At 35.8% G+C, this 24745-nt stretch overlaps 1 protein-coding gene across 1 annotated transcript in view; it reads left to right on the top strand.

The window, feature by feature from the left end:
* MALRD1 (MAM and LDL receptor class A domain containing 1) overlaps positions 1–24745 on the top strand; it is a 298997-nt gene that overhangs the window by 238674 nt on the left and 35578 nt on the right. Inside the window, exons 36-37 of the mRNA XM_081996518.1 lie at positions 1865–1990; positions 3962–4028. Of these exons, the coding sequence (XP_081852644.1) occupies positions 1865–1990; positions 3962–4028 (193 nt within the window). The remainder of the gene's footprint in view (positions 1–1864; positions 1991–3961; positions 4029–24745) is intronic.

A 24745-nucleotide genomic window follows, 5' to 3' on the forward strand; every position in this document is an offset into this window, starting at 1 on the left:
GCAAAAAAGGTCTAAAGTACATAAGAAGAATATGTTTTATGTCAAATTTCCAACTTTGTTTCTGTAGAAGTTCTAGTCTGAACATGTAATTATGTTTACAGGCTGGGTATTTGTGTGCAAATGACCACTTATAAAACTGGTTCAAATACCATTGGGATATCATCCCCCAAATTGCAAAGAGTGTCCAGAATTTGGATCTGATTGCACACAAAATAAGTATGAGATTATTATTTGGTTAGGAGAGTGTAGCAGAGGGCATGGAACTGTCAGTTACTGTCTGGAAAGCTGACAATCATGAGAGAGAGATGGTAGGATATGCTACAAATGTGGAGCGATGCTGTAATCTGCTGGGCTTTTTCAGTCTGCCGCAACCTGTTCCGCCAGACTGAGTGGTCAAGGGAATGGAGAGCAGAAAAGGGAATTTTTGTTCTTCTTGTTGCTTTTATCCTGCTGTCACTACCAGCAAATTCCCTTTTTAATATCAAGACTTCTCCAGTTAGTTGAAGAGACTTTGATATAAACACATGTGCAGATCAGTGTAGTGGTAGTTTAAAATCAGCGAGAACTTTCAAGCCCTCGCAAAGATGAACTGAGATTGGAAACAAAAGCAAGCTCCTCTTTATAGTCGCTAGTATTCTACAGATTTTTCTGCAGACCTCAGTAAATGGTAGTGCATGTAATTAAAAGGTTTGATCCCACAAAGCTTACTCACATGAGTAATTTCCTAGTTCTGAAAGAATATCAAAACTGGCAAAGAGTTGACTGGCAAGATCAAAACTGGCAGGATTTGCCTCCATTATTGTGGTCTAAATCGAGCAACAGTATTTTAAATTTAGCACACTCCTGCAGTCTATATAGGCCAGTGATTTAAATTATATCTAAGAGTGGAACAAATATATCCTACAGCAGCCTGGCCATCCAGCCTGGGAGGCTTATTGCCATGTACACTGGCTCTTGAATCCAGGAGCAGGAAAGTATTATGAAATTTAGATGTGGCAGTGGGTTATTTTTAATATTCCCAGATTCTTTCTCCCACTCTAAACTCACAAGCTAATGTGAACACATTTAACTGATGGAATCAGAAGAGTTCCCTCTGATTTGCATTCATGTTATGTTGACAGAGTTCAGTTTAAAGTACCTAAACAAAAACCTTAAAAAACAATAGATTACGGCAGCGTAAGAGAACATTGTGTGAGATAAAATGACAAAATTGTGTTATACTCTACAGGAGTCTGCAGGACCGTCATGTACATCCTGTAGATCAGTGGCTCAGGAATAATTCAGTACCTGAAGGCTTATGTGATTCCAGCAAGATTTCCCTCTCATAAGTCTTCTGGACAAACATACAAAATATAACTGAATGCCCAAGAATGAAAAAGGTGTGCAAATTTAGATTTTTCAGTATAGTATTTCTCTACTTTTTATATGTTAACTATGTCTCATATTTGGTTTCTTGTAACAGAAGGAAATTAAAACATCAATTTTTTGGTTTGTGTTTAAAAACTAATTTCATCATTTTAAAACTAGGTTATGAATCAAAGTTGATTATGTTTTGTGATATCTTTTTATGGGTTTTTGTTAGGGTCTTGCAGCTTACCCTGTCAATGTTTCAAGTAAATATGCCCTCTCTCCACAAATATAACATGGAAAAATCCAGCTTCTGTAACATCTGTGCTCTGTGTTTGTTTAGTTATGTATCTACTCAATAGTAAAGTTGTTTGTCTTTGAAGATGAAAGCTTGTAGAGCTCACACAGACCCAAGTTCATTATATACTATAGCACAAATCAAGTTTTCTGGTAGTTTTTTAACAGTGAGAAAAAGAAATGTAGCTGATAATAACTGTCATGTTACTTTTTGTTTCAGCCATTAAAGAGTGTTTCCATGGTTCTTTGTTATGTGCGTCAACTAATCAATGTATAGCAATCTCCCAGCGTTGTGATGGCATTGCAGACTGCATTGATTTCAGCCTTGATGAGTCCAGCTGTTCAGGTACATAGTTTTGCATAAAAATAACCTTTGAAACAAAAAAGTAGAGTCATTTCTTACTGAATCTTTAGGCAGTCGTCCAACTTGACTGAATTCCCTCTGCTGAAACTTAACTAAATTACATCAGGCATGAATATTCCTGATGAAAGTATGACACAGATAAAATAGTGAGAAAAAATGGAAAATAATATGCTTAGTTTACATCTTCACAAGGGGTGTTCCTTACGGTATAAACATATTGTTTAAAAAAAAAAAGCTTCTGTAGTATACTACTAAGGCACTCTCTTGGTTTTAGCCAATTGAATAACCCACTTAAGTTAACACACATTTCTGAGTTAATAGGATTTTTGGGTTTGTTTTTTTTAAGTGTAACACAAATCCAGGTTGGAAAATAAAAGAAAGTAGCATATGTGTTAGCACGGTGCATTTCCTACAGTATTCAGGTTTTGTTTGCCATATGAAAATGGTAGAGAAAGGTAAGAAGAGGAAAATAATACGCATTCAATCTGAATAAAATTTTTGTTAACAAAATAAAAAAAAAAACATAGATGATGATATGAATAATTAAATTTAGATTCAAAGCATCCCATTCAGTGACACAAAGTTACTGCAGTTCTTCCCCAAGCCAGTGATGAACTCTGGGCCAGTTCTGTGTTAATGGTACTTCCCCAACTTTGGTGAAGTTGCATCAGGGGAGAATTTAACTCTCTGTTTTTATAATTTATTCTGAGTTATGTGATGAAATTCACAACATATAGTATGTATTGTAATAATATAATTAATTCTAGGGTGTTAAATGTTTATTCACAAACTAAAAGTTTTACATTCACTTCTTGGTAAGAGGCATCCACTGGTTTCTCTGGGAGTGAAACTTGCACACAATTATTGTGTTCATTATATATGTTTGTAATACTGGGTTTTTTATGTGAGAGAAGAAATAATACTTTAATATCAAAAATTACCCATATTACAATGCAGAGAGTATACATACTTGGTAAATTTGAGTTATAAGAAGTATTTTAAAAGAAAAGGAATATATTCAGGAATTAGTTCCATGTAGAAGAACATAGAACATAAACTAGTAGACTTGCATTACAGTAAATTGCAAATCTTCCACTATTTTGTCAGAAAGCAGATCTTTTAAGTAAGTAATTTACTTTCCAAAATATCTTCTTAAGACTGGAGGTGTTCACACTGAATAGCGCTGTTTATATGCCTCAACAAGCAATTTTATGTGGCATATATAAAAAATTCCTTAGGTCTTATTTGCATTTTACCCATTTTTTTCTTACTAAAGAAGATTGAGTGGATTCATTTTTTATTTTGAGTTTTTCTTGCTGTAGGGATGTAAAAATAACTTTAGTAAAATTAAATCTGGTGGTGTGGAAATCCATGCTAAGGGATGTCAAAAGTTGATGATAGTATATCACTGGCATCCCCCTCTACTTAAACATCTTTACTCTTTTCAAGACTGATTTCTCTAATGCTTATGAGAATGTAATTCTAAGTGTTAAAATTCTGGACATCTTTAATAAGAAGGTTGATGACACAGGAGTAAGTGTGTTCATCACCCCTACATAAAAGCTATTAATAATAAAGTAAACTCAGGTACTAATTAAATATGAGTTCAGTTCTTTTGGCCCTTATTTTATATATTCCTATTTGTTTGAAAATTGAGTAAGTGGCAGAAGCTCCATTTCTGGAGTCAAATGAAACTCTGACTTGAGAAAAATTAGAAGCCTGTTCAAGTGAAGCACCAGGATTTCTACAAGCTCAAGAGGAGCCCATTGATTATAATGTATTTATGACTTGACATTTGTATCACCAAGTCAAGGTCTAAGGGAAGAGTTTTTGCAAGTGTTAAGCACCCAAAATGACAGGTGGGAATATTCTGCCATTTTGAAAATCAGGTAATGACAAGTATAATAACGAGGGGAGAAATTTAAATTATGATTTTTACTTTTATGTTTGCAGTTTGTCCTGAAGAATACTGCAAAAATGGAGGAAGATGCATCATCAAAGATGACATTCCATTATGCCAGTAAGTTTAATTGGGGATTGAGTTGTGCTTGAAGCTGGGAAAAGGTGCCATTGAAAGAGCTGTTTTGTTCCCCAGAGACTGAAACAACATTCAATAGAAGTGTATTTTTAAAATTATCAGTATGTCTACACTATTTTTATTTACAGTTGCTGAGTTAAACCACATTTTGAGAAGAATATTGTTTATCAGATAGAATTTTATGTCACTTTAATCTATCAATATATGAGACAACTTGTTGGCCTGACACCTTAAGTTTTCTGTGTCTCATGTTTTACATCAGCATTTAACAACAGATGCTTCTATGACAAATGTTGCCCTATATGCAGCAGGTGTTGTGTGCCTCGGACAAGATTTACAGCAGGCCACGTTCTCATCTTTGCCTGAACTTGAGATGTGTTTCTGTTCTAATGTTATTTTTTGCATATACTTGGAGAAAGAAGGTAACATCTTTCCACTTATGCCAAACAAAGGGTTAAATGTATGTGGTATTCTTCTGGAAATACTCTATGCTGAAAAACAAATAATGTATAAAATTCTGATGTGGAATGTACAAGTCATTAGAAAGTGTCTTAGGCTATCTGAAGGGATTCATTTACACAAGATATCACTCTCTTTCCCACTGGGAAATTATAGGAGACTTTTTAAAGTGCAAAGAAAGGAATGTTATACATTATCATTTTTTTGTACTTCATGTGCTTTAGTGGATTTTGCCGAAGAGTTTGCCAAATTGCTAAAGTGACTGTTTTATCAGGGTATCTATCTTAGTCAAGACCAGACATTAAGGTTTGTCTCCTAGTCTCTAGGAAACTCACATTAATAAGCCTACTGACAAAATTTCAGTTATTGCAGGATTTTTATCTTTCAAGACTGAGTTATCCTTTACTGGTTGAAGGAATGTGATAAATAACATAGAAAATACAGGGACTTTCACATAGAGTACTTTGATTTAGCTCTCAGAAAACACTGTTAATTACCTGCAGATTTCCCAAAGAATCTCCTCTATCGTAGAATAGAGAATGGCTGCTGCAAGAAGCTTGGAATTTCATTAAGGTGGCTGTTTCAAAACTTCTTGGGGCACAGAAAGGGTGAAAGGGGAGTAGAGACATAGGGGAAGGTTGCAGATTAAATGGAATGCATAGCCAGTAGAAAATAAAGTCAGGGGGCATGCAACTGATAGATTAAACCATTGATCAGCAAGAAAATTGCTTGTAGGGACAAGGCAGTGGGGGAGTAATTGAGATTTTAGGGATGCAAGAGAATTATAAAAATTTAAGTTATGTTAGGACTTCCAAATGAAAGGAAACCAAATTACCAAATTGTTCTTTATCCACAGAAATAAAAGATAGTTGGAATAGTAAATAGGATACTTTCCCTCAGCATTCATTAAGAAACAAGATATTGAATTCTGATGCAATGCATAGGTAATTGGAGCAAAGGCACAGAAATGAAAATGACCTAACTAATAGGCTAACATAACTCCAGGAGCTGTACGTGCTTGTACTGGGGAAATAGGTCATCTCTATTCAAGAATATTAGAAAAATAGTTCATGTTGCAATAGTGGAAGGCTTTCTGAAAATTCTGCCAGTAAGGGATGTGACTGGAGAATAGCAAATGGAGAAGAGGAATAACCAGATCGACAATCAGATATCAATACCTCTCAAGGCTTTATAATATTTTGAAGGAATTCCTCCTACATATAACAACAGGAGAGATAGCCTTTTCTAAGAGAAACTTCTGCATGATATTTGAAAATCCCACATCAGCATCATGGAAAGAAAGAAAGGAATAAAAATGTACCTTAACAAAAAATGTAGAAGTATCCCAGTTTTCCTAGGAAAATAATGAAAACCCTAGAAAATAATACTGAAAAAACACTATTTAGTTGTGTGTTGATTACAGTTACCCTAAAAGTCACTGAGTTTGACTAATACACTTCAGTGACACACTGGGCAAGGGGAAAATTTGTTAACATATACTTTTATTGCTTTTTTTTCTTACACAATGAATTCTGATCTTCCTCTGCTTGAGATGCTTGTGTTCTAGTTTCTAAAATAAAACCTGACTCTGGAGTTTAAAAGTCTCTTTGGCCTTCTCTGAGAAGCTTGGTTTAACAAAAAAAAAGTCTGGGCAAGTCTCAAAACTTCAGCTGATACAAGGTTCCATCATGTTCCTATAAAAACTGAAATTGCTACTTAGTTTGAGGTATATTGATAGAAAAGAATCCAGTCTCTGGGAAACACTTTTGTTGGTGATAAGGGATGGGATTTTTGGTGTTTTTAATGCAATGTAATTGAAGTAATTAACTATATGGACTCCCCCATGGAGTTTAACATGTCAGCATGAGAACAGAGTGAATTTGCAGTAGCTGCTTAAGCTACCAAGATTGAAAGTTGATACTACATTTTATACATTTAGTACTTCTCAAATTTCTTTGATGCTGTGTATTTTTACATGTGTGCACTATTGCTGCTTAGATATATAAAGTGAATACGTAGGTCATCAACCCGACTTTCTTTCAGTAGTATGGAACTAAAAGGGTTCAGCAGAAGGTGGGAGGTGAGCTCTGACATGCCTCTATAAAGCATATCTGTAGACCAGGTGGAAAAGAGAGCAAATACAAGTCTAGATAAAGTTCCAGTATATATTGGAGTGGGTAATACGGTCAGTATACCAGGTTGCTGTCATTTCTGTTCACCCTACTGAAAACAGCTTTTCTTAGCTGGTGCATAATGATTGCAGTAACACCAGTGAGAGGCCACAGTATTTCAGAATGTAACTATTGATGTGGTGGTGGATGTTCTCAGCAAGAGTTTGTGAGTAATGCAGAGCAACGGTGCTTTGCAGGTGATGGTTAGCTTACTACTTGAATGAAACACAGCTTGATGGCTGTCCTGATCCTCTCTGATACTTGACTTCTGAGTTAGGTTTGAAAGCCATTTGCATTTTCTTCTCCTAAGTGGCCAGGAGAGTACTTGGGGCGCATACCAAATATGTTTATCTTGTTCTTACTACTTCTTGGGTCTCCTCTTTGGCTGCCAGACTAGATGGAGCTTTAGTCTGAAACGTTACGGCCACTCTCATTTCACAAAATGTTATTCCTGTTTGTCCTGACCGAGTTCCCTTCTGTAGTGGATGAGCAGCCAAGTGGCTAGTGCTGGCAATCAGCTGCTGTGGCTACACATGCAAATCATGATAATTTGAGCAATAATGGTTAGAATTTTTGCAATTTCAATAGCCTGATTTCAAAATTATTCCTTTAATTATATGTATACTTTCCCCAGTTGTATGTCCAGTGTTTTTCTGTGATTGTTTCATTCTTTTTTAAAGTGAAACCACAGACCCCTGCAAACATAGGAAAGGAATACTGATGAGAACAAGCAAGCTGGGAACAGTATGCTTGTAACACGCTGAAGTGGAAGGTTGAGGCTTCAAAGATTGTACTAGTGCTGATAAAAAACCCTGAGAAGAGAAAAACAAAATTTTATCAGACTGATAATACACAATTTTAACTCTCATACCAGCTGGACAAGATTAATACAATACATTCACATTTAAATGTACTAAAATGCACATATAATAAACATAATACAGTGCTTGTCTTTCCTTTTATTTTATACAAACACTTTCTATGTAATATACCAAATTTCAGAGCAGTTACACTGACTAATGCTAAAGAGTATAATGAGAATGCTTTTATTAATGTCTGAGCTGTAAGAAGGCTCTATCCTTAAACAGAAAATGTAATTACATTCACTGGCCTGTAATTAAACAATCACGCTATAAATTAGAAAGACATCTTCATTAAACAGTTTTTAAATCACATTGAATATGTACTATCTAGCTAACTGAGCTGTGGAGATTAGAATTTCAAGGAGTCATTATATATAGATAATTAAAGTTATCTTTGTAGTTGTGTATCTAAACAGTGATTTGGCCCAAAGTATAGAAACTGAATTATTTTCTTTGCTTTATGTGATAAAAGTGAAAAATGTTACTTTCCCTTTTATGTTTTAGAAGAGAGTTGATTTTACAGGGCAATAAGTCATTCAGAAGAGGGAATTTTTGCTTATTTTCCTTAGAAAATCTACAGAATATTTGGTCCTCTATTTTTTATTTCTCTCCTCATTTTTAAAATGAACTCATTATTATAACCACAAATGGTCTGTTTTAATGTGCAAATAAACTACGTTATCCTCAGTGGTACAACAACAAATAGTATTCCACAAAAATAAAAATAAAAATTACTTTTTTGCTAGATGAGGCATTTTCTCACAATCTGATTTTGTCTTCAAAATACTAACTTCTGGTAAGCACAATACATTTTTGAGGAGAAGCCCTACAAGTTAGCATGCAACTTTAAATAATGCCACAGTAGACTCATTCAGTACCTTTTCCAGTCAAGTATCATATGTGCCAAAGGATGGAAATTCTACATACTCTCTGGGCAGTGTCTTCCAGTGAGGAATGTAGGGGATTCTTTCTAAACATATTTGCCTTTGATGTACTCTTGAATGTACTGTTTTCCTGGATTTTTGAGGAATGATGGTAGTTATCTTCAAAAACCAGAAATGAGGGGATTCTTTTAACATCACACAGTATGTCATGAAAATGTAGTGATAATAGTATTCCCACCTAAGAAAATAAAATGCTCGGAAGCATCTAGCCTGTGATTTGATAGATATACAAAGCCTAGAGACTGACAAGATAAACACGTCCAATTCACGAGTAGAGAGAGTTTACAATGGGAGAAGATGGCAGTTTCCATTTCAGCTGTTTGTCCTGCTGCTCTCAGAGATTCCCACCTCAGTTACAGGGAGGATTGCTGATGTAGCAGCTGCTGAATCACTGCAGATTATTAACTGTTGAAGCAAAGCAAATTGGTACTGATTTAATTTCCTTCCTAAGAATTTTCTTTTAGATTTATTGAACAAGTGTGACATAGGTAAATTGATAAAGCTATGTAGAGCCTATATATCTACCCAAGAGAGTGGTAGTCATGCAAAAGCAATTGTAGATAGAGAAAGAATGGAACAAGGATGTAACCATGAATAAAAACAAAAGTCATTATGAGTAGTCAAAAAGATAAGACATTGAAAAGGAATGTTACTAAGATTTGGCTTCTGAGAAATGAAGACAAAGGCATATTCTTACATGGAGACATAGATAAACATACATAGCTAGCATAAAGAAGTTTTTCATATCTCTCCATTACCCAAGTGCCATCTGAAAAGTGATGCTGAGACAAATAAAATAAATTCAGGTTGCCTGAGTTGGGTAAAATTGAGAATGGGAAGACAAGTTAATATGTCTGTTCTGCAGAATAAATGAGACACAGCTTGATGTGAAAGAAAATATACAATATTTTGATGGATATGCACCTGTAAAGGTTTCCTTACAGAAAACTCTTTCCTAAAGTTTCTATTTCATATATTATTTTCTGTTTACTCGTTATCCTTTCATATTCAGAAAAGATTCATGATATCAAGGTGCCTGTTTCTGATACAATAATACTGTTCTGTTTGGATGTTCATGTTTCTAACATCATAGCCTTTTCCAAAAAAGGCAAACATGATGTCATTCAGAATATGTATGAGGTAAGAGAACACTAAGCATCAGAGAAAATTGAACTCTTCAGTAGCCTTTTGATTCCATTGCATAAAAAAGCAGTAATCAGAGCTACATAAACACAAGTATATGCAACCCAGACAGAACTGGCTCCCAATAAAATTTTGTGCATGCTTGCTGATGCTAGAGTCTAGTGACTTCAAAGTAAATACATTTGGCCAAATCAGTTTTACCTAGTGAGAACCTTTCCATTGAGCAAATTATCAGTTATTTCTTTACAAATAGATACACTGCCTATCTTTTTCAATTTAGAAGCAGTTACTTGGACCCTTGCTCTTTTTCGTCCTCTTTGCAGATAATAGTATAATCCTGAGGTCAGCTGCTTATCACATGGGAGCCAGCTGCTTCATGCAGTTTGCAACATCTAGAAATCATAAAAAAAAACCCAACAGCATTTATCTCAGTCAAACCTAATCGAATATATAGGGCAGTTTGCCACCATCTCCAGTGAGGCAGCAACATCCTGTGAAGTTCACTTGTGAGTGGCCTGAACCGTTGATTGCTGAATCCAATGATTTCAGAAGGAATCTGTCTTTTTCAGTTTCTTTATTCTAAAACTAAAGCACGGGTGTCTCTATGTAATTTAAAGTTTGACTGCACGTAATCGAAAGCCATGTGTTTTACTCAATTAAGCAAATATGACTGAACAGACCCAAAGCTTGATTTTAAACAAATGTTTCTGATCATGTTTTTGAGCAATTTCTAGCAACTGATTCAAATGTAAATCAGACTTTCTCACTTAACTCCTGGGGTTTGGTTTATTTTTTAATTTAAAATTAAAGCTCAAGTTATCTTTAAGACTGGAAATGAGAAAAGTAGCTTATGGTCTTTCTCTGTCTTCCTGAGGTAAAATATTACTCTGACACATGGAAAAAGTCTCTCTTGAAGGACCCATTGCTAGAATTTGAATAGCACTCATAATGGAAGTACGTAGTTTAGATGTAGCCCATGGTCACGCTGGAAAGCAAACTGTGACCTAGATATTTCCGAATTGTCTCTTTATGATATGTTTGCTGAGTGGGGAGGTTTTTACCGGTATAGGAAATCAGTGAGGAACTTCTGGGACAATTTCTAAATCAAAGAGCCTGATTAACATTATGTACAACCTTTTCTTGCAAGATTTTGGAGTTGAGAGGAGTTAACATCTAGCTTTGGGAATAAAAGTAACTGCATGATTCCTTTCAAAAGGTGAATTTAATACATTATTAACCTCACTGCAGCTCTCAAGATCAGAGTGAAAATTATGTTTAGACTCTGATCAAAATAACTGATGTCTTGATATGAAGATACTATAATCTTATTGAAAAGGGTATAAGCAAATAAGTATAATTTAGCAGATACAGTGAAAATTGCTTGGGCATATAAGAATGCTTATGGGAAAATTTTTTCCTCAGTTGGATTTCCTCTCCCTACAAAATTTAGTATCGGTAGTGCTTAAGATGCTAAAAGCATTCAACCTCATGATACCCTATATTTCTATTTTGATTTTCAATTCACACTTTAAAAAGAGTCAAATTGAAATGAGGTAATGCAAAGGTGTAGGAAACCACGGTGAGTTTTTTTCTTACTAAGTGCAGTGCACCTTTGCCTCAGAATGACTTATACCCAGAACTATAAGAATTATTACATTTAAAATTCAGGAGATAGGTTTCTCCACAATAGGGACAAGCTTAGGATCTGGGAAGTGTATCCGTAGGAGAGGATGCTTGTTGAGTGATAATATGAGAGATTTTTGTATGGGAGAATGCTAATTAATGTTGGATATTGGATGTTTGCCAAAGTGTGGTGGGTTCCCTGGAGGATTACTCCTACGAACTCCAGATGCTGAAGAGTAGGAAAGATACATGAAAAGCTTTAAATCACAATTTTTTTTGTTCTGTTTTGTTCAAAACAGGAAAGAATAGTTGTAAAATAATAAATACTTTTGAAAAGAGAGAAAAATGTGGAACAATTGAAGAACTACATACCAATGAAGGGAGTATAAACACAAGGGTTGCAAAGATTCTTGTGCTACAGCCCCCTCTCCTTCACATTCATGTGACTTTTGTCTACAGAAATTTTAAAACATCTTTGGGTCTATCTATTTATAGGCACATAAATTACTCTACATCTTTTGGATTATAGGAAAACAAACAATAATTAACGCAGTCCAAGTTCAGATTGTCTTACTTAGCTTGAGTAACAACATTCTTTCAGACTCAGTCTTCCTAAATTAAAATGAAAGTAAGAGACAGTACTTTGTGTGAAAACCCATAGGTATTCTCATTCCCTAATATTACATCTGCATGTCTGCATATAAAAACATCGTCTAGGATCAGGTCGCCACTAGAGCCCTCTCTGTAGGAGGTACATGGAGGCTACTGGTTGGACATATCTAATACAATACAAAATGTATCATAAAAGTTGCAAGGGAGACTTTTGGAAAACGTATATGCCATCAAGCACATTGATAAAAGGTTTGAACTTTTACTATAGTGAGGAAGATCATGATGCAGATATGCCTGTACTGAGCATGGCAGGAAAGATGGGAATGGTGGAAATCTGTATTTGAGAATCTGTTATTGCATAAGTTGTGTAGGAAAGACATAGATCTTCTAGTCTGTACTAACTACATCCTGATATGTGGCCTACTCAGTCTGACCCACAAGACACCCTGGTGTCACAATGTCCTCAAGCTATCCTGCACATTTGCAATTTTCACTCTTCTTCAGCCAGTGTGAATTTAAATCTCCAAGAATTATACCCTTTGTGCTGTTGCTAGGTGGCTAAGGGATTGCCTAAAAGCAGCAAATTCTACTAAATTAAGAACTTTTGAACTTTTCTTGCCAGCTTTTGCAGTGTTGACTGATCTGGAAAGCTCCATGCATTTTGATTTTAAACACACATACAAACACAGAGGATTTTTCTCAACACTTGGAAGGGCCCTTTCATGTTTGCTATTGCTCTAATCAGCTACTAGGCTACATCTCTAAGTGGTAAGCAGTAACTATGTGCTATTCCCACACAGACTTTTGTATACCCTTTAGGGAAAAATTACATATACATTTAAGCTAAAATAATTTTGTCTGCATTTGGTCTGCAAGTCATATTTTCAATGTACAGAATTATTTATCTTTTAAAAATATATATTGGATTGTAAGATATATGTGAACTTTGAAATATCCTTTAAAGTCTATCAAGTTAAATGGTTCATGCAAGAGTTACAGTATTGATATCAACACCAGAGTTACTACAGGAATAAACATCAGTCATCAAGCTAGGCTTCAGAATTCAGTAAACTGCAGGAGGTTGAAATTTTGCTTCTTTGTTCGTAAGTGGTGGAGGTGAGAGAGGTTTGGATTTAAGTAAATTATTTCCCTGTGGATAAGAAAAGTAATTGTCCAAGATGCACAATATTTTATCTTAGTCTTTGTTTATTTGTAGTGTGTGCGCCTTTGTATCAGCACAATAGATAAGCAGAACACAGATAATCATATTTCTAGAAAGTTGTCTTATGGCTTCCTAGCTATGCTGAACTAAACTGTGCCTTAACTGACCCTCTGTGCAGCCACATGGAAGCCAAAACTGTGGTGATACTCTCTGTGGTCAGTGAGAAAGGATCGTTGACGAGCCCATTTTGGCTTCCCCATTTGTATCTCTATTTCTGTATGTACTTAGAGCACCTTGGAAGCCGTATAAAGTCCTTGGATGGATTTTGGGTGTCAGCTGTGTATAAACACATGCATTGTACCTAGACTAACCCTCAACAAGTGTCTGTTGGAAAAGAAAAGAAAACTGTAGTGGAGCCAACAATATGTGACAATGGCTTCTTTAAAGGAAGTGCTAAGTGAGATTATACTGTAAGGTTTGTCTAAATTCTAACATTAAATGTGTTTAATCTCTGGGTCATTAACTTAGTATATTATAAATTTATTTTTATTGCTTCCTGACAGTCCTTGTTTCCAGTTAGAACTTTTCAATGTTTTGCCATTCATCCTTGTTAACTATTGTATTTTCCACTGATGAAATGTCTGCTCAACTGAGTTTGGTGGCTAAAGTTGTGCAAACACAAAAAATTTGCCTGGAGTTGTAAAATGAAGCTAACAAGATGACTACCTATGATTAAATGGAGCCTGTATTACGCAGTCTTTGCATGCTTGATTTTCCTACACAAGCTACTGATAGTGAAGTTTTGCATTACTAGGAGCTGAACAAAATTATTTGTAAGTGGTGTTACATAGAGCTGAATATTCTAACGCTTCTTTTTCACATAGCAGAATTCTAGTTTATAAATAGTTATTTCTCCTCTGGTAACTTTTTTATTTTCAGACTTTAGGTACTCTTTTGCAAACCAATGTTTTTTATCAAGTGAACTAAAGTGCATCGTTTGATTTTGTGTTGTAGTCATTTAAAATAAAAAAATTAAAGAATAGGCCAGCGGGAGTTTTTTAACCATCCATTATTAACAGCCTTCACTAGGTGGAAAAAAGCTTTTATTTGCTTTGCTTTTCTTTATCCCTTCTGTAAATTAATACTTTATTAATGTGAAATTTGTTTGGGACTTAGGAAAATGGAAGAAAGATCTCCTAAAACTTAATATTTTAGTGTGTGGAAAATACTGTGTTTACATAGTCATAGAAACCCACAGATACTATCTTCCCATCACTTTTGCTTCTAGAGGTGAAGGTGAGGTGATCTGGCAGAATACGTTTTGAGGCTACGCAGGAGCTGTTCATTGTTATAGGTATCTTACCTACTTTTTCTCCATTTGTCAGGCCTTCCCTTGTGCTATCAGTAGTCTATCAGTATGTTTTTTGTAATAAGATCAGCAAAAAGCCACAGACTGAGAATGTTTTACTTAATGTAAGTAGCTGAGAATTTTTTCTGGTGGATCATAAAATAGTAGAGGGAAGCTAAAAATGTGCATACAGCTGTATAGCAAATAACATAAACTAGATTATACCAGTATAGTAAGTATAGTTCATTTAGCTTTTATATCTATCTATCTATAGAAGTATCTAATGATTCTACAACTATCTTTGTGCCTTTAGAACACTTTTCAGTGTGCTGTTACTACAGACAGCAAGATACAAGTCACTGCAAACACAGAAGTCGTTGACATAGCTGATGGTTAATTCTGACTTATGAAAATCATACTGCTACAGAACTATGAGCATCACATTTCAAGATGACAATATACAACACAACTATGCATTTAAATATAATACAGAAGTTGATAAATTATCAAATTACTCTTTCTTAGCTTTCTAGAATTATGTATTTATTTATGTCATTAAAATATACCATACAGTAAGGCCAAAGTAAAACCTTAATAGATGTCGTAATATGATCTCAACAATGGACCTAACGGTCTTGCATTTCTCACTATATATTTTATATGGCAGAACCATTGTATCTGTGAAGAACTAATCACCTTTCTCTATGCAGTCTGTACCCACAACAAGGTCAACGTCACTTGAGTTTTAGTCTTGAGAATAAGTCCTCTAGAAAACCTTTTACTTAATCATCCTGAGGTACTCTACAGTTCTGCACTCTGAACTTCCCCTAATACCTACAGGCAGGTTGCATCTGTACCTTGCACATTCTTTCTCGATTTTTCATCCTTACCCATCACATCTAACAAACGTTCTTGCCCAAGCTGTCATCATCATCCATCTCAGTTGCAGCAGCATTGTCCCTCTTTGCTTGGATGACTGCAAGGTTTTTAGGCTGATGTTTCTCAAAAAGCAGCTGCAGAGAGGATTCTTCTGACCATTGCTTTGACTGCATTGTTTTTCTTTTTTCATCTCTGCTCTCTTTCTTATGGTATCAAATGTTAATTAATGACCCTGCTTTTAAAGCCTTCATAATTTATTTCCACTCCATCTGTCATTCCTCATTTAGCAAGCATAATTTGAATATATTTCAAATACTGGATGCTAATCCCAGGTGTAATATGGACAGTATAACCTGTCCCCTACCCAGTGCACAACAATAGCAATAGATTATCTACATTTTAACAGATCTCTACACCCTTGTCAAAGTTTAGAGCACAATTTGACAAAACCCCTTCAGTCTCTTGCCTTCTTTCTTAATAACCTATTTTGTTCTGGTAGTATGAAGTCCTCACAGCTGGTACTGGCATGCAAAAGCTGGAGCAAATACTTTGGTAAATTTTCAAGGCCATCTTTATTTGAATATTTTTTCTTATAACTGTGAAGAATGTACAAGTATTCCCCAAAAATGCACAGCAGTGAACTGTAAAATTATTTTGTAAAGGCAAGCCAGGCTGCAACATTCAAAGCTCTGCTGATATTTCAGAAGCACACATGTGCTGCAATAGTAATCAAAATCAAAACTTTCCCCTTTTTCAGGCTGGTTCAAGAAAGTAATTGATCATTCATAAGATCTTTGGGGAAAAAAAAAAAAGAAAAAAAAAAACAAAACCAAAAAACCCAGCCAAAACCCTTATCAATGCCATGGGCTAAGCACATTCATTTGTATCTTTCTTTTTACTTGGCACTGGGAGAAGAACAGTTCGCATGCAATTTATAGGATACTAGGGATATAATATTATTTCTTAAATAGACAGGCAGATTTTACCCTAATTCTGTAAATTTTAATTTGCTTAGACTTTGCTAAATGTTACACAACGGAATTAAAAATTAATTAGAAGCTTGATCCCTTTTTTTTGTTTCAACTTCGTCCCCTCAAGGACAAGTTAATGAAAATGAGAATAGTATTATTCTTGCTCAAATTCTCAAAACAAGGAAACATATTTCACTAGAATACCAAGCACTTTTAAGTTTTCTGGTAAAAAGCAGACATTTCAACAAAATATTCTGAAAAATGTTGTCTAGTCAGAAAAGTGTCTACAAAGTTATTTTTGAGGGAAAATATCTTACCTGACCTAGCTAAAATCTCTGGAATATTTAGAAAGGAAGAATACTTGTCTTAATTCTCAGATCATGCCTTCCTGGCATTTTATTGGTTATAAATTTTAAGGAAGTATCCAGGGAAGAGTCACTATTCTCAGTACAAGCCCAGGCGATCGCTGTACAAACACATCAGGAACAAGTGTGTGTTACATGATGAAGGAAAGAGGTTCGCAAGAGGTGGAATACTTTTTCAATATCTGAAAAATAATTTTCCTTCTGGTGAATGAATTGTGTCCTCATTACGAAGTGTTTCCACCCAGTATCCCAAAATAGTTTGCCTTCTAATGTTACCAAAATAAAAAAGTTGTCAGAAGACTCTTTTATCTGTGGCTCATATTCTGGTGTAGCATCAGTGAAACAGGAAGCAAAGAAATACTGTAAAACACATTTTTTTTACTGGTTTAAAAAATTATTGAAGCTAAGTATTCAGAGCATCGGCAGTGTGTGCATTCCTCATGACTCATTTCACTCCTCTGCCACAAAGAAACGACGTGGAAATTTTTTTTTTGTTGCTGTTGTTATTTTTAGGGCAGTTCAAGCAGCAGTTTCAGGCACAGATTTATGAAGCCTGGCAGGAAAGATGGCTGAACCTTTAAAAAACAAATTTTTGAAGTAAAAATTCTAAGGCCGTAGACAAAAGTGCTTGAGCAACTGAACATTTACTGTGTACATCCATTCGTTCTGTTCCTGTGAGTGTAGAAAACTAGTCCTCAGAATAAAGTACAAGTCTGGAAATGAGGATTTCTGAGCTCAGCTCCCATAATATAAGGTCTTCCAAAGCACACAAGCGATTTAAAAGCCTACCTACTTTCAAGAGGCTTTCTGACGCAATATCACGTAAGTACTAATAAAGGTCACCCTTTTCCTCTCTCTGTCTTACTTCTTCATCAGTAATGAGCTTATAACAGTGCTCCCTCTCCTCCAGCCCTTTTGGTGTGTTTGTTTGAAGCTCTTCATGAGAGACACTCTGTGGAGTTTTGTTTGCCTTGATGAAATGGGACCCAGATATAATAACAAACATAGGAACTGCAATAGTAAATTTTAAGTACATAAACAAATGTTAAGGTTCTACATGCTCTTTGGGACTTCCAAGTACCCTGAGAAGCCGGTAAAACAGTTTCTGAAAAAAAAGCCAAACCTGTTATAAAAATGTGGAAGCATAATATGAGTTTTTGCTGAACACTTGGATTTTCTTATGCGCTTATTCAAAAAAGTTGAAAACCCAGTTAATAAATGTCACACTTTTGCTATTTATTTTTTAATGTTACTGAGACTTCTGGAAGACTAGTGTCAGCGTAAGGCAATGATAGATGTACGTAACAGTTTGATGAATAAACTCTTTTGGACTTCAGTAATGAATTACTGGGCTCTAGTTAAGAATATTCAGTAAGGGTTATTTTCAGTAATGTACTCACGCAAAACTGGAAGGGCTTATTCTACCTGGATTCACTGCTCAACTTTCACTGAGGCTTCTACGTTTGTGTTCATAATGTCACATAGCATATGCAGGATTAAACCAGATATCCTTAGACTAAACAGCTATCCATACCTCTACACCTTTAATTTCTACTCACTTCTATGTAAATGTTGGTTTATGTATCCATTTCTGCTTCCTTAGAGCTGACTGTGAACTAAATTCCATGTAGGGAAATATCAATGATATTAATAGAAATTCCACATCTGGATCTAGGATAGGCCCTACATATCTGTTAGCAATGAATGTATCGAAATTCATCTGTATTTTCCAAAGAATGCAAGGGTAAAATAGGAATCAATACAGATATGCTAGCTCTCTAAACAGTGCCAATCTTTCAAAATAATTACCCTGAGCTTTCAGCCAGTTCAGGAAAACCACAGTTCTATGCATATCACAAGGGATGGAAGGATTATTGGCCTTTCCTTCCACATTCATTTTGAAACCCCGTGTTTATGAAATGTCATGAGAAAAATACTGCATTTGCTAACCTTCCTTATGATTAGCTAAGCTGGGGTTTAGGGGCCAGAGAATGGCTTTCTTCCACTGGTTACCGTAAAATAAGCACATCTGCTGTAACTTTGATAGTGTGGATCCAGTAATGCTTTCCTAACCACCACAGATATGGCAGACAGGACATTTCTCCAATTCTTGTCTCTTGACTCCCAGTGAAGTCACTACCCACAAAGTATTGTCTGTGCAAGTCAAACTTCTGGCAGCAAGAGCAAGAGCAAAGGCTTAGACCCAAACCATAAGAGATATGTCAGCAAACAGTTTAACTTCCTTTTTGCTGTGTGGGTGACCAGAGCAACAGGAAGGCTGTTTTTATTGAATCCTCATGGAAAGTAAGTTCTCAAAGATTCTTTCTTGAGGAAAAAGTTAAAGAAGAGCTGGAACAGAACTGCTTAGGGACAAGTACCAAAGCAGCATTAAATGCTCAGGAAAAAAAAAAGGTTTACCTCAAAGGTAAACAAACTCATTTAAAGGGTTATTCACAAGAACACTGAGTGCATGAACACAAAGTATTGATCTCATGTTAACCCTTAACCCTTCAAGAAAAGACTGAGGGTAATCTAAGGTACTAGCAACAATTCAGTGGTGAAATAAAACCCAAAATTCAGTACTCAGTTTGCAAAACTGAGTAGATCGTTCAGTTTGCGCTGATGTTGTTACAAGTTCTAAATTCATACATGTCTGCAACAAATCCTGTTTCCACTCTTGTCAATAGTTTGGCCCCATAGGTTTTGTATTTCTAACTTCATTCTGGAACACTAGAAGAAGCTCATAGCAGTAAGTTACACCACAGTTGGACCAATTCTTCAGCTGCTGTAAACATTCTTATCTCCATCTGTAAGTGTAAAGTGAAAAAGCCAGCCAACATTACACCAAGGCTCACACTATAAATTGAGCAGGATTTTGTTTGTGTCTTACCAAAAGGAATTACTTTGAAACAGAACCTTGTTTTAACTGATTTAGTGTTCAACTTGAAGATACTGTTTTTAATGAACACTGGCCTTCATTTTTCCATTTAATTTTGGATTTGTTGCTAAACAGTCCTTCACAGAGTTAACTTTTAAGTGACCAGGTGCCAGTCTGCTGAGCAATAAAACAAATTTGTGGTGGTATTGACCTGTATAAACTACTTAAGACAGGACTTGACCGTGATTTTTTTCTATCTTCTGATTTGAAGTTTGTGATGAAGGCCAGTCCTTCAAGTACACATTCTGTGTTTGGCTGGCAGTTGTATTTTTTTAATATTCAAAGAATGATTTTTATAATCCTTATTGAAAGGATTTCCCAAATTTAAAATTCCAAGGTTTTTCTCATGACTCCTAGCATAGCTGATTTGGTTTTATTCTTTGTTATAGTCTTATTTTGTTGTAGTCTTAATTTCTTGATTTTGAGGTTTCTTCAGATCCAGCATGAAACATCTTATTTTCTAAAGTAATACCAACCAAGTGTCTATACTGTGAAACCAATGACATGGGTATTATTTTTCATCTGTGTTTAGAACAACTTTTTTTTTTTTTTTTGGTTGGTAAGGTTTGCTTTGCTTCCTTACTTCTTTTTCCTAGTAAGATCCTATGCAGAAATATCCTACAAACTAGTCATGTGGTATATACCATCTGTCAAAAATATAAAATAGCAGAAAAGATACTTTTTCATTGGAATTCCAAACCAACTCAAGCAAAAAGGCTCAGAAAATACTACAATCTTCAGCCTGTTATAGGTGGCCAGCACCATTACTCTTCCATCTTCAGAAATCCTATCTGCTCCAATATTTGTGATTACATCCCCATCTAAATGCTGACCTTCAAAGTAAGTCTTTGAACATAAAAGAGGATTATAAACATTCCTTTCTCTCCTGGATATTTGAGAAAAAGATCCTGAATTGAATTCCTTATAATAGAAGTCTGCCATAACTTTAACTGCTTAAAGGATAAAACCTACATGTCCATAAAGTATTACAAATATGTTTATGAATCAAACTTAGAGAACTGCTGTACAGCATCCCAAAATGTTGTTTCTTCAGTACCACCACTTAAAATTCTGACATATTATAAGCAGGCAAGAAACAAATAATTAGATATTTTTTATTTTAACATGCGTAGGGTTAGAGTTCATTTTTTGTCTTTCTATGCTGTGAAGTCATTTTAGAGTTCATTAAAAAGTCGGGGGAGGGGGGGAGGGATGGATGAGGGTGGTGGGAGCCTCAGTCATGTGCATGCTTGAAGCCTGAGCCAAAATTTGTTCTCTGATACATTCCAAATAGCTTTTACTTTCAACTGGAAGGTATTCACTGTCCCACAAGTCAGTTAATTTAACCTTTCATCAGGTCAGCCTGAGCAGAAAGCTGAGTCCTCCATACCCATCTTGCTCAGTTAAGATCAGGCAGGATGAGGAATCTGGAAGGAGATGCAGGATCAGGCAGCGTAGGAGTGAAATCTCTCTTGTGGGAATATGTAGGTGTGTTTCTAAACTGGCGGAGTTCTGAGTGATCTAAAAACATTTGTAAGACCTTTAACTAAGAGAGGGATGTCTTTGGTTAGTAACTGAAATAGGGAAATGTCAATGATAGTGGTGGAGCTAGATTGCCTGAAGAGCCAAAAATTAAGTTGAAGGTAGTGTATTAAGGACAATAAGCAGACAGGGCTGGAAACATTGGCACAACATTGTTTTCTCCAAGCCTGGTTAGTATTGTTCCTTACTGCGTAAGAGCTAAGAGAAGAAAACAGACGCTGTTGTTCCATTTCCTCTGGGATGATCCTGACTACAAGATTTTTCACAACTAATTTGCAGGGAAGGGAGGGAGGGTGGGAGGGAAGGAAAGAAGAGGAAAGGGAAGAAGGAAGGAAGAAAGGAAGGAAATCATCAGAAATTCCGAGCTGTGGTTGTCCATGCCACAGTGTACACTGGAAGCTTGACAATTCATCAAGATTTCCTCTTGTGCCATTTATCAAGATACAGCTCTGGTGCAGGGCAGCTCTCTGGGTATTTTAGTAAATAACGGGTGAGCCTTTCCAGACACAATGACTTACGAGAGAAGGTATGTCTGAGATTGTTATTGAGACATACAAGTCTTAATGGACATTGTACAGGATTACAAAGAGAACAGAGAAATTACATATTTTTAAATTTCTTTTTAGCCTGATACACTAAGAAAACAAGGTTAGTGTGACTGTACTGCTGTTCTGTTTGTCAGTCCATAAATCTTTCCACCCAAATCCATATTTAGCCAGTCAATCAATTTTCACTGGTCTTGACAGGGGAGTTAGAGGTGTCCAAGATGTGATATCCCCAGAATCTTTTTTGAAAAAATGTTTACCATAGAAAAACATGAAAACCTAATTTGTAGTTCTCTGCTCTCTCCAAAACAAGGCAAAATGGCAGTATGAGCTCAGTAGTTATCTATCCTCTTTGACCTGCATGTATTAACCAACAAATCAGCACACACTTGTCTCGTGGCACCATGCTAACTCTTGTCCAGCAGTATGTGCTCATGTGAGAGAGTTGAGACCACTGTAGAGAAGATCTGACAGAAATAGGTTGCAGGTGGAAGAAATCATGAGGACATGAGAAAAGTGATATTATTGAGAATATAAATGGATGTGAATACATAGGAAACTAGGAATTATTAAATCCACTGTTAGCAAAACCACTTTTTTAAAAAATTGCTAGCAATCAGCACTATATACAATCTAATAATTCAAGATATTAAAATCTTCAATAAAGAGATAATTGAGACAATAAAGAAAATGCAATTTTTTATCAATTGTACTATAGTTTGTAACTGAAAACTGTCTATATATTTTTAAAAAATATTTAGAAAAGAAAGTTCCAGCCATTGGCTAGCAGACAAAACCCATCATGCAGGATGTTTTCCTATGGCCTACCCCCTTTTCAGCTGAGCAGAAGCAGGCTCAGGCTCCTGCCGCTTCCTAGCAGCTGAATGTCTCCGCTTGTACTTGTGCGTGGGAAAACACCTAGGGATGCAGATGCTACCTGGGCCAGTGGTTTTACTGGAAGTTTTACCATATCATCAAACACACAAGATGGGGACCCCAAAGGGAGGTTCTAGTTCTGTGGCTGCCAAGGTTGCAATATTTTATGACCTACCCTAAGATCAAACCCAGACCAAAAAAAAATATTTGGCTTTTTTTTTTCCTAATAATGTTTTTGTATTATTTTTTGATCCTGTAAGATGCAACATGCACTGTATTAAAAGTGGATATGCCCAGACTGAACACAAAAAAAGCTTTTAAATTAAAAGCTGGCTTTTACTGGAATCTGAATTAGGTTACTATTTAAATCAGGAAAACTCAGCATGACTAGGGACAATAGAGTAGAAATGAAAGCATTTACTCACAGCTGTCCCCTCGCCTACTTCCCAGCTTGTTGCAACTCGAATATTTTCTGAGTGGTTGCAAGCTCTGCTCCTTCTCCTCTGGTCGTGAGGAAGCATCCCCTTGGCTCTCAGGCCTGAGTCTCTCTCACCTTTCAGTTGTTTCTGAGTCTTTTGTGTGTGAGCTGCAGACTGGCAGCTCTGTGCTGTCTCCCTGTCCTGCTGAGCCTGATTTCATCTGCTGTCTCTGCTCTCCTCCACAGCTCTTCTCCAGCTGCTCCGTAGTTTCCCAGGAAAAGAGCAACCTGCTTCTGCCATCAGAGGGTTCAGCCAAAGATAATCATGCTGATCAAAGGAACTTAACATAAAGCTGAAAACAAACGTGCATATCTACATATTTACATCTAGAAAGAAACAGGATGAGATTCTTAAATATTCAATATGAAAAACAAGCATCATGCATCCTGTGATAAAATGGCAAGAAGTGCCAACATGCTAGCCTTGCACCAGCCTGGCACTATTTTCACTGTGTGTGTATATGCTTGGTGGCCACACCGTGTCTTTGGGGTTTAGTAGTCCCAGTCCATATGTAACATCAGTCGTGATGGTGAGTGTTGGTTAATGTCATGATATAACAAAAAAAGTTATACTGTACAAGTTTTGGAGAGAGAAAAAACACACCTTAGACTACTGAGCTCAAAAATTAAGAGTATTTCCCAAGACAAGAAGAAGAACAGAAAAAATGGGCAGGAAATTTTGGGATGACAAAACTGGCAACTCTGTAAAGCAGCAGGTCATCAGGTACATCATGAAAAGGAGGATAAAACTTTGGGTTATTCTTGTTTTTACATTAACAGATTCAAAAGAACTCTTATGAGAAAATCATTCTAGTAAGAAAACCTAGAAAAATAAATTAGAAAACATCTTATCAATGTCTAATCTTGTTCAAAAGATAGAAAACTGTCATATGCAAGTAAGTTCAGTCTCCTTTCACACATTACAGAGTTGGCTAACTCAGGCCATATTTGAGAATACATTTCAGAATATGTCATGGTTTGATATAATATATTATGAATTTATTTACTATAAATGTAAAAGAGCAATTGATGTGCAGTAATGTGATACATTCCTTACTCTCATTCTTTTAAAAGATTTGTGAAATTAAAGAATCTTGTCTTGCTTTTCAGTTATTTGATGTGGAAGAATAAAGGCAGGGTATTGTACCAGCTTTGTAACAGACTGCTTCAAGAGTAGTAAAAAAAAATCATCTGCTAGGAAGCATGCAGAAAAAATTTACACTTTTTATTCCAAATGAAAAATTGCAATGTCCTTGCATTCAGACAAGAAATGGGTTAATGAAATCAGTTTTACAGCTGTATAAAAGCTGACTTCAGCTTACATAAAAGTCTTGGTCCTGTGCCTTTACAAAATGTAAATCTGTCCCTTATTAATATGGAATGTTTGTCATGGCTCCCTGCCACCTTATCCCAACAGTTGACATAAAATCATCAGTAGAAAAACAGAACATAGCAAGGATTCTTTGACCTCACAGATTTCTGGACGCTACCTCTCTCTGTTAGGGCTGTTGACCAGCAATACAGGTTAACTAGGGTTTTGTTCTGCCTGTAGTTCACGTTAAAGGAACATAAAGGCTGCTCTGAATTGTACAAGTATAGTGATTCATTGCACAGCAACATTAACATTAGGGGAATCCCTGTTCTTCATCTGTACTGCATATTCCTTGGCTGCAACCAATTAAAGACTTTCCTGAATGGATGCTGGAATGATGTTAGAAATTCTTCTATCATTAGCCATAGCTCACCATATATTATTAACAATATGTGGCACACTAAAGAC

The sequence above is a fragment of the Phaethon aethereus genome (genome assembly GCF_964289735.1).
Source record: "Phaethon aethereus genome assembly, chromosome: 2".
In the NCBI taxonomy this organism is placed as follows: Eukaryota; Metazoa; Chordata; class Aves; order Phaethontiformes; family Phaethontidae; genus Phaethon; species Phaethon aethereus.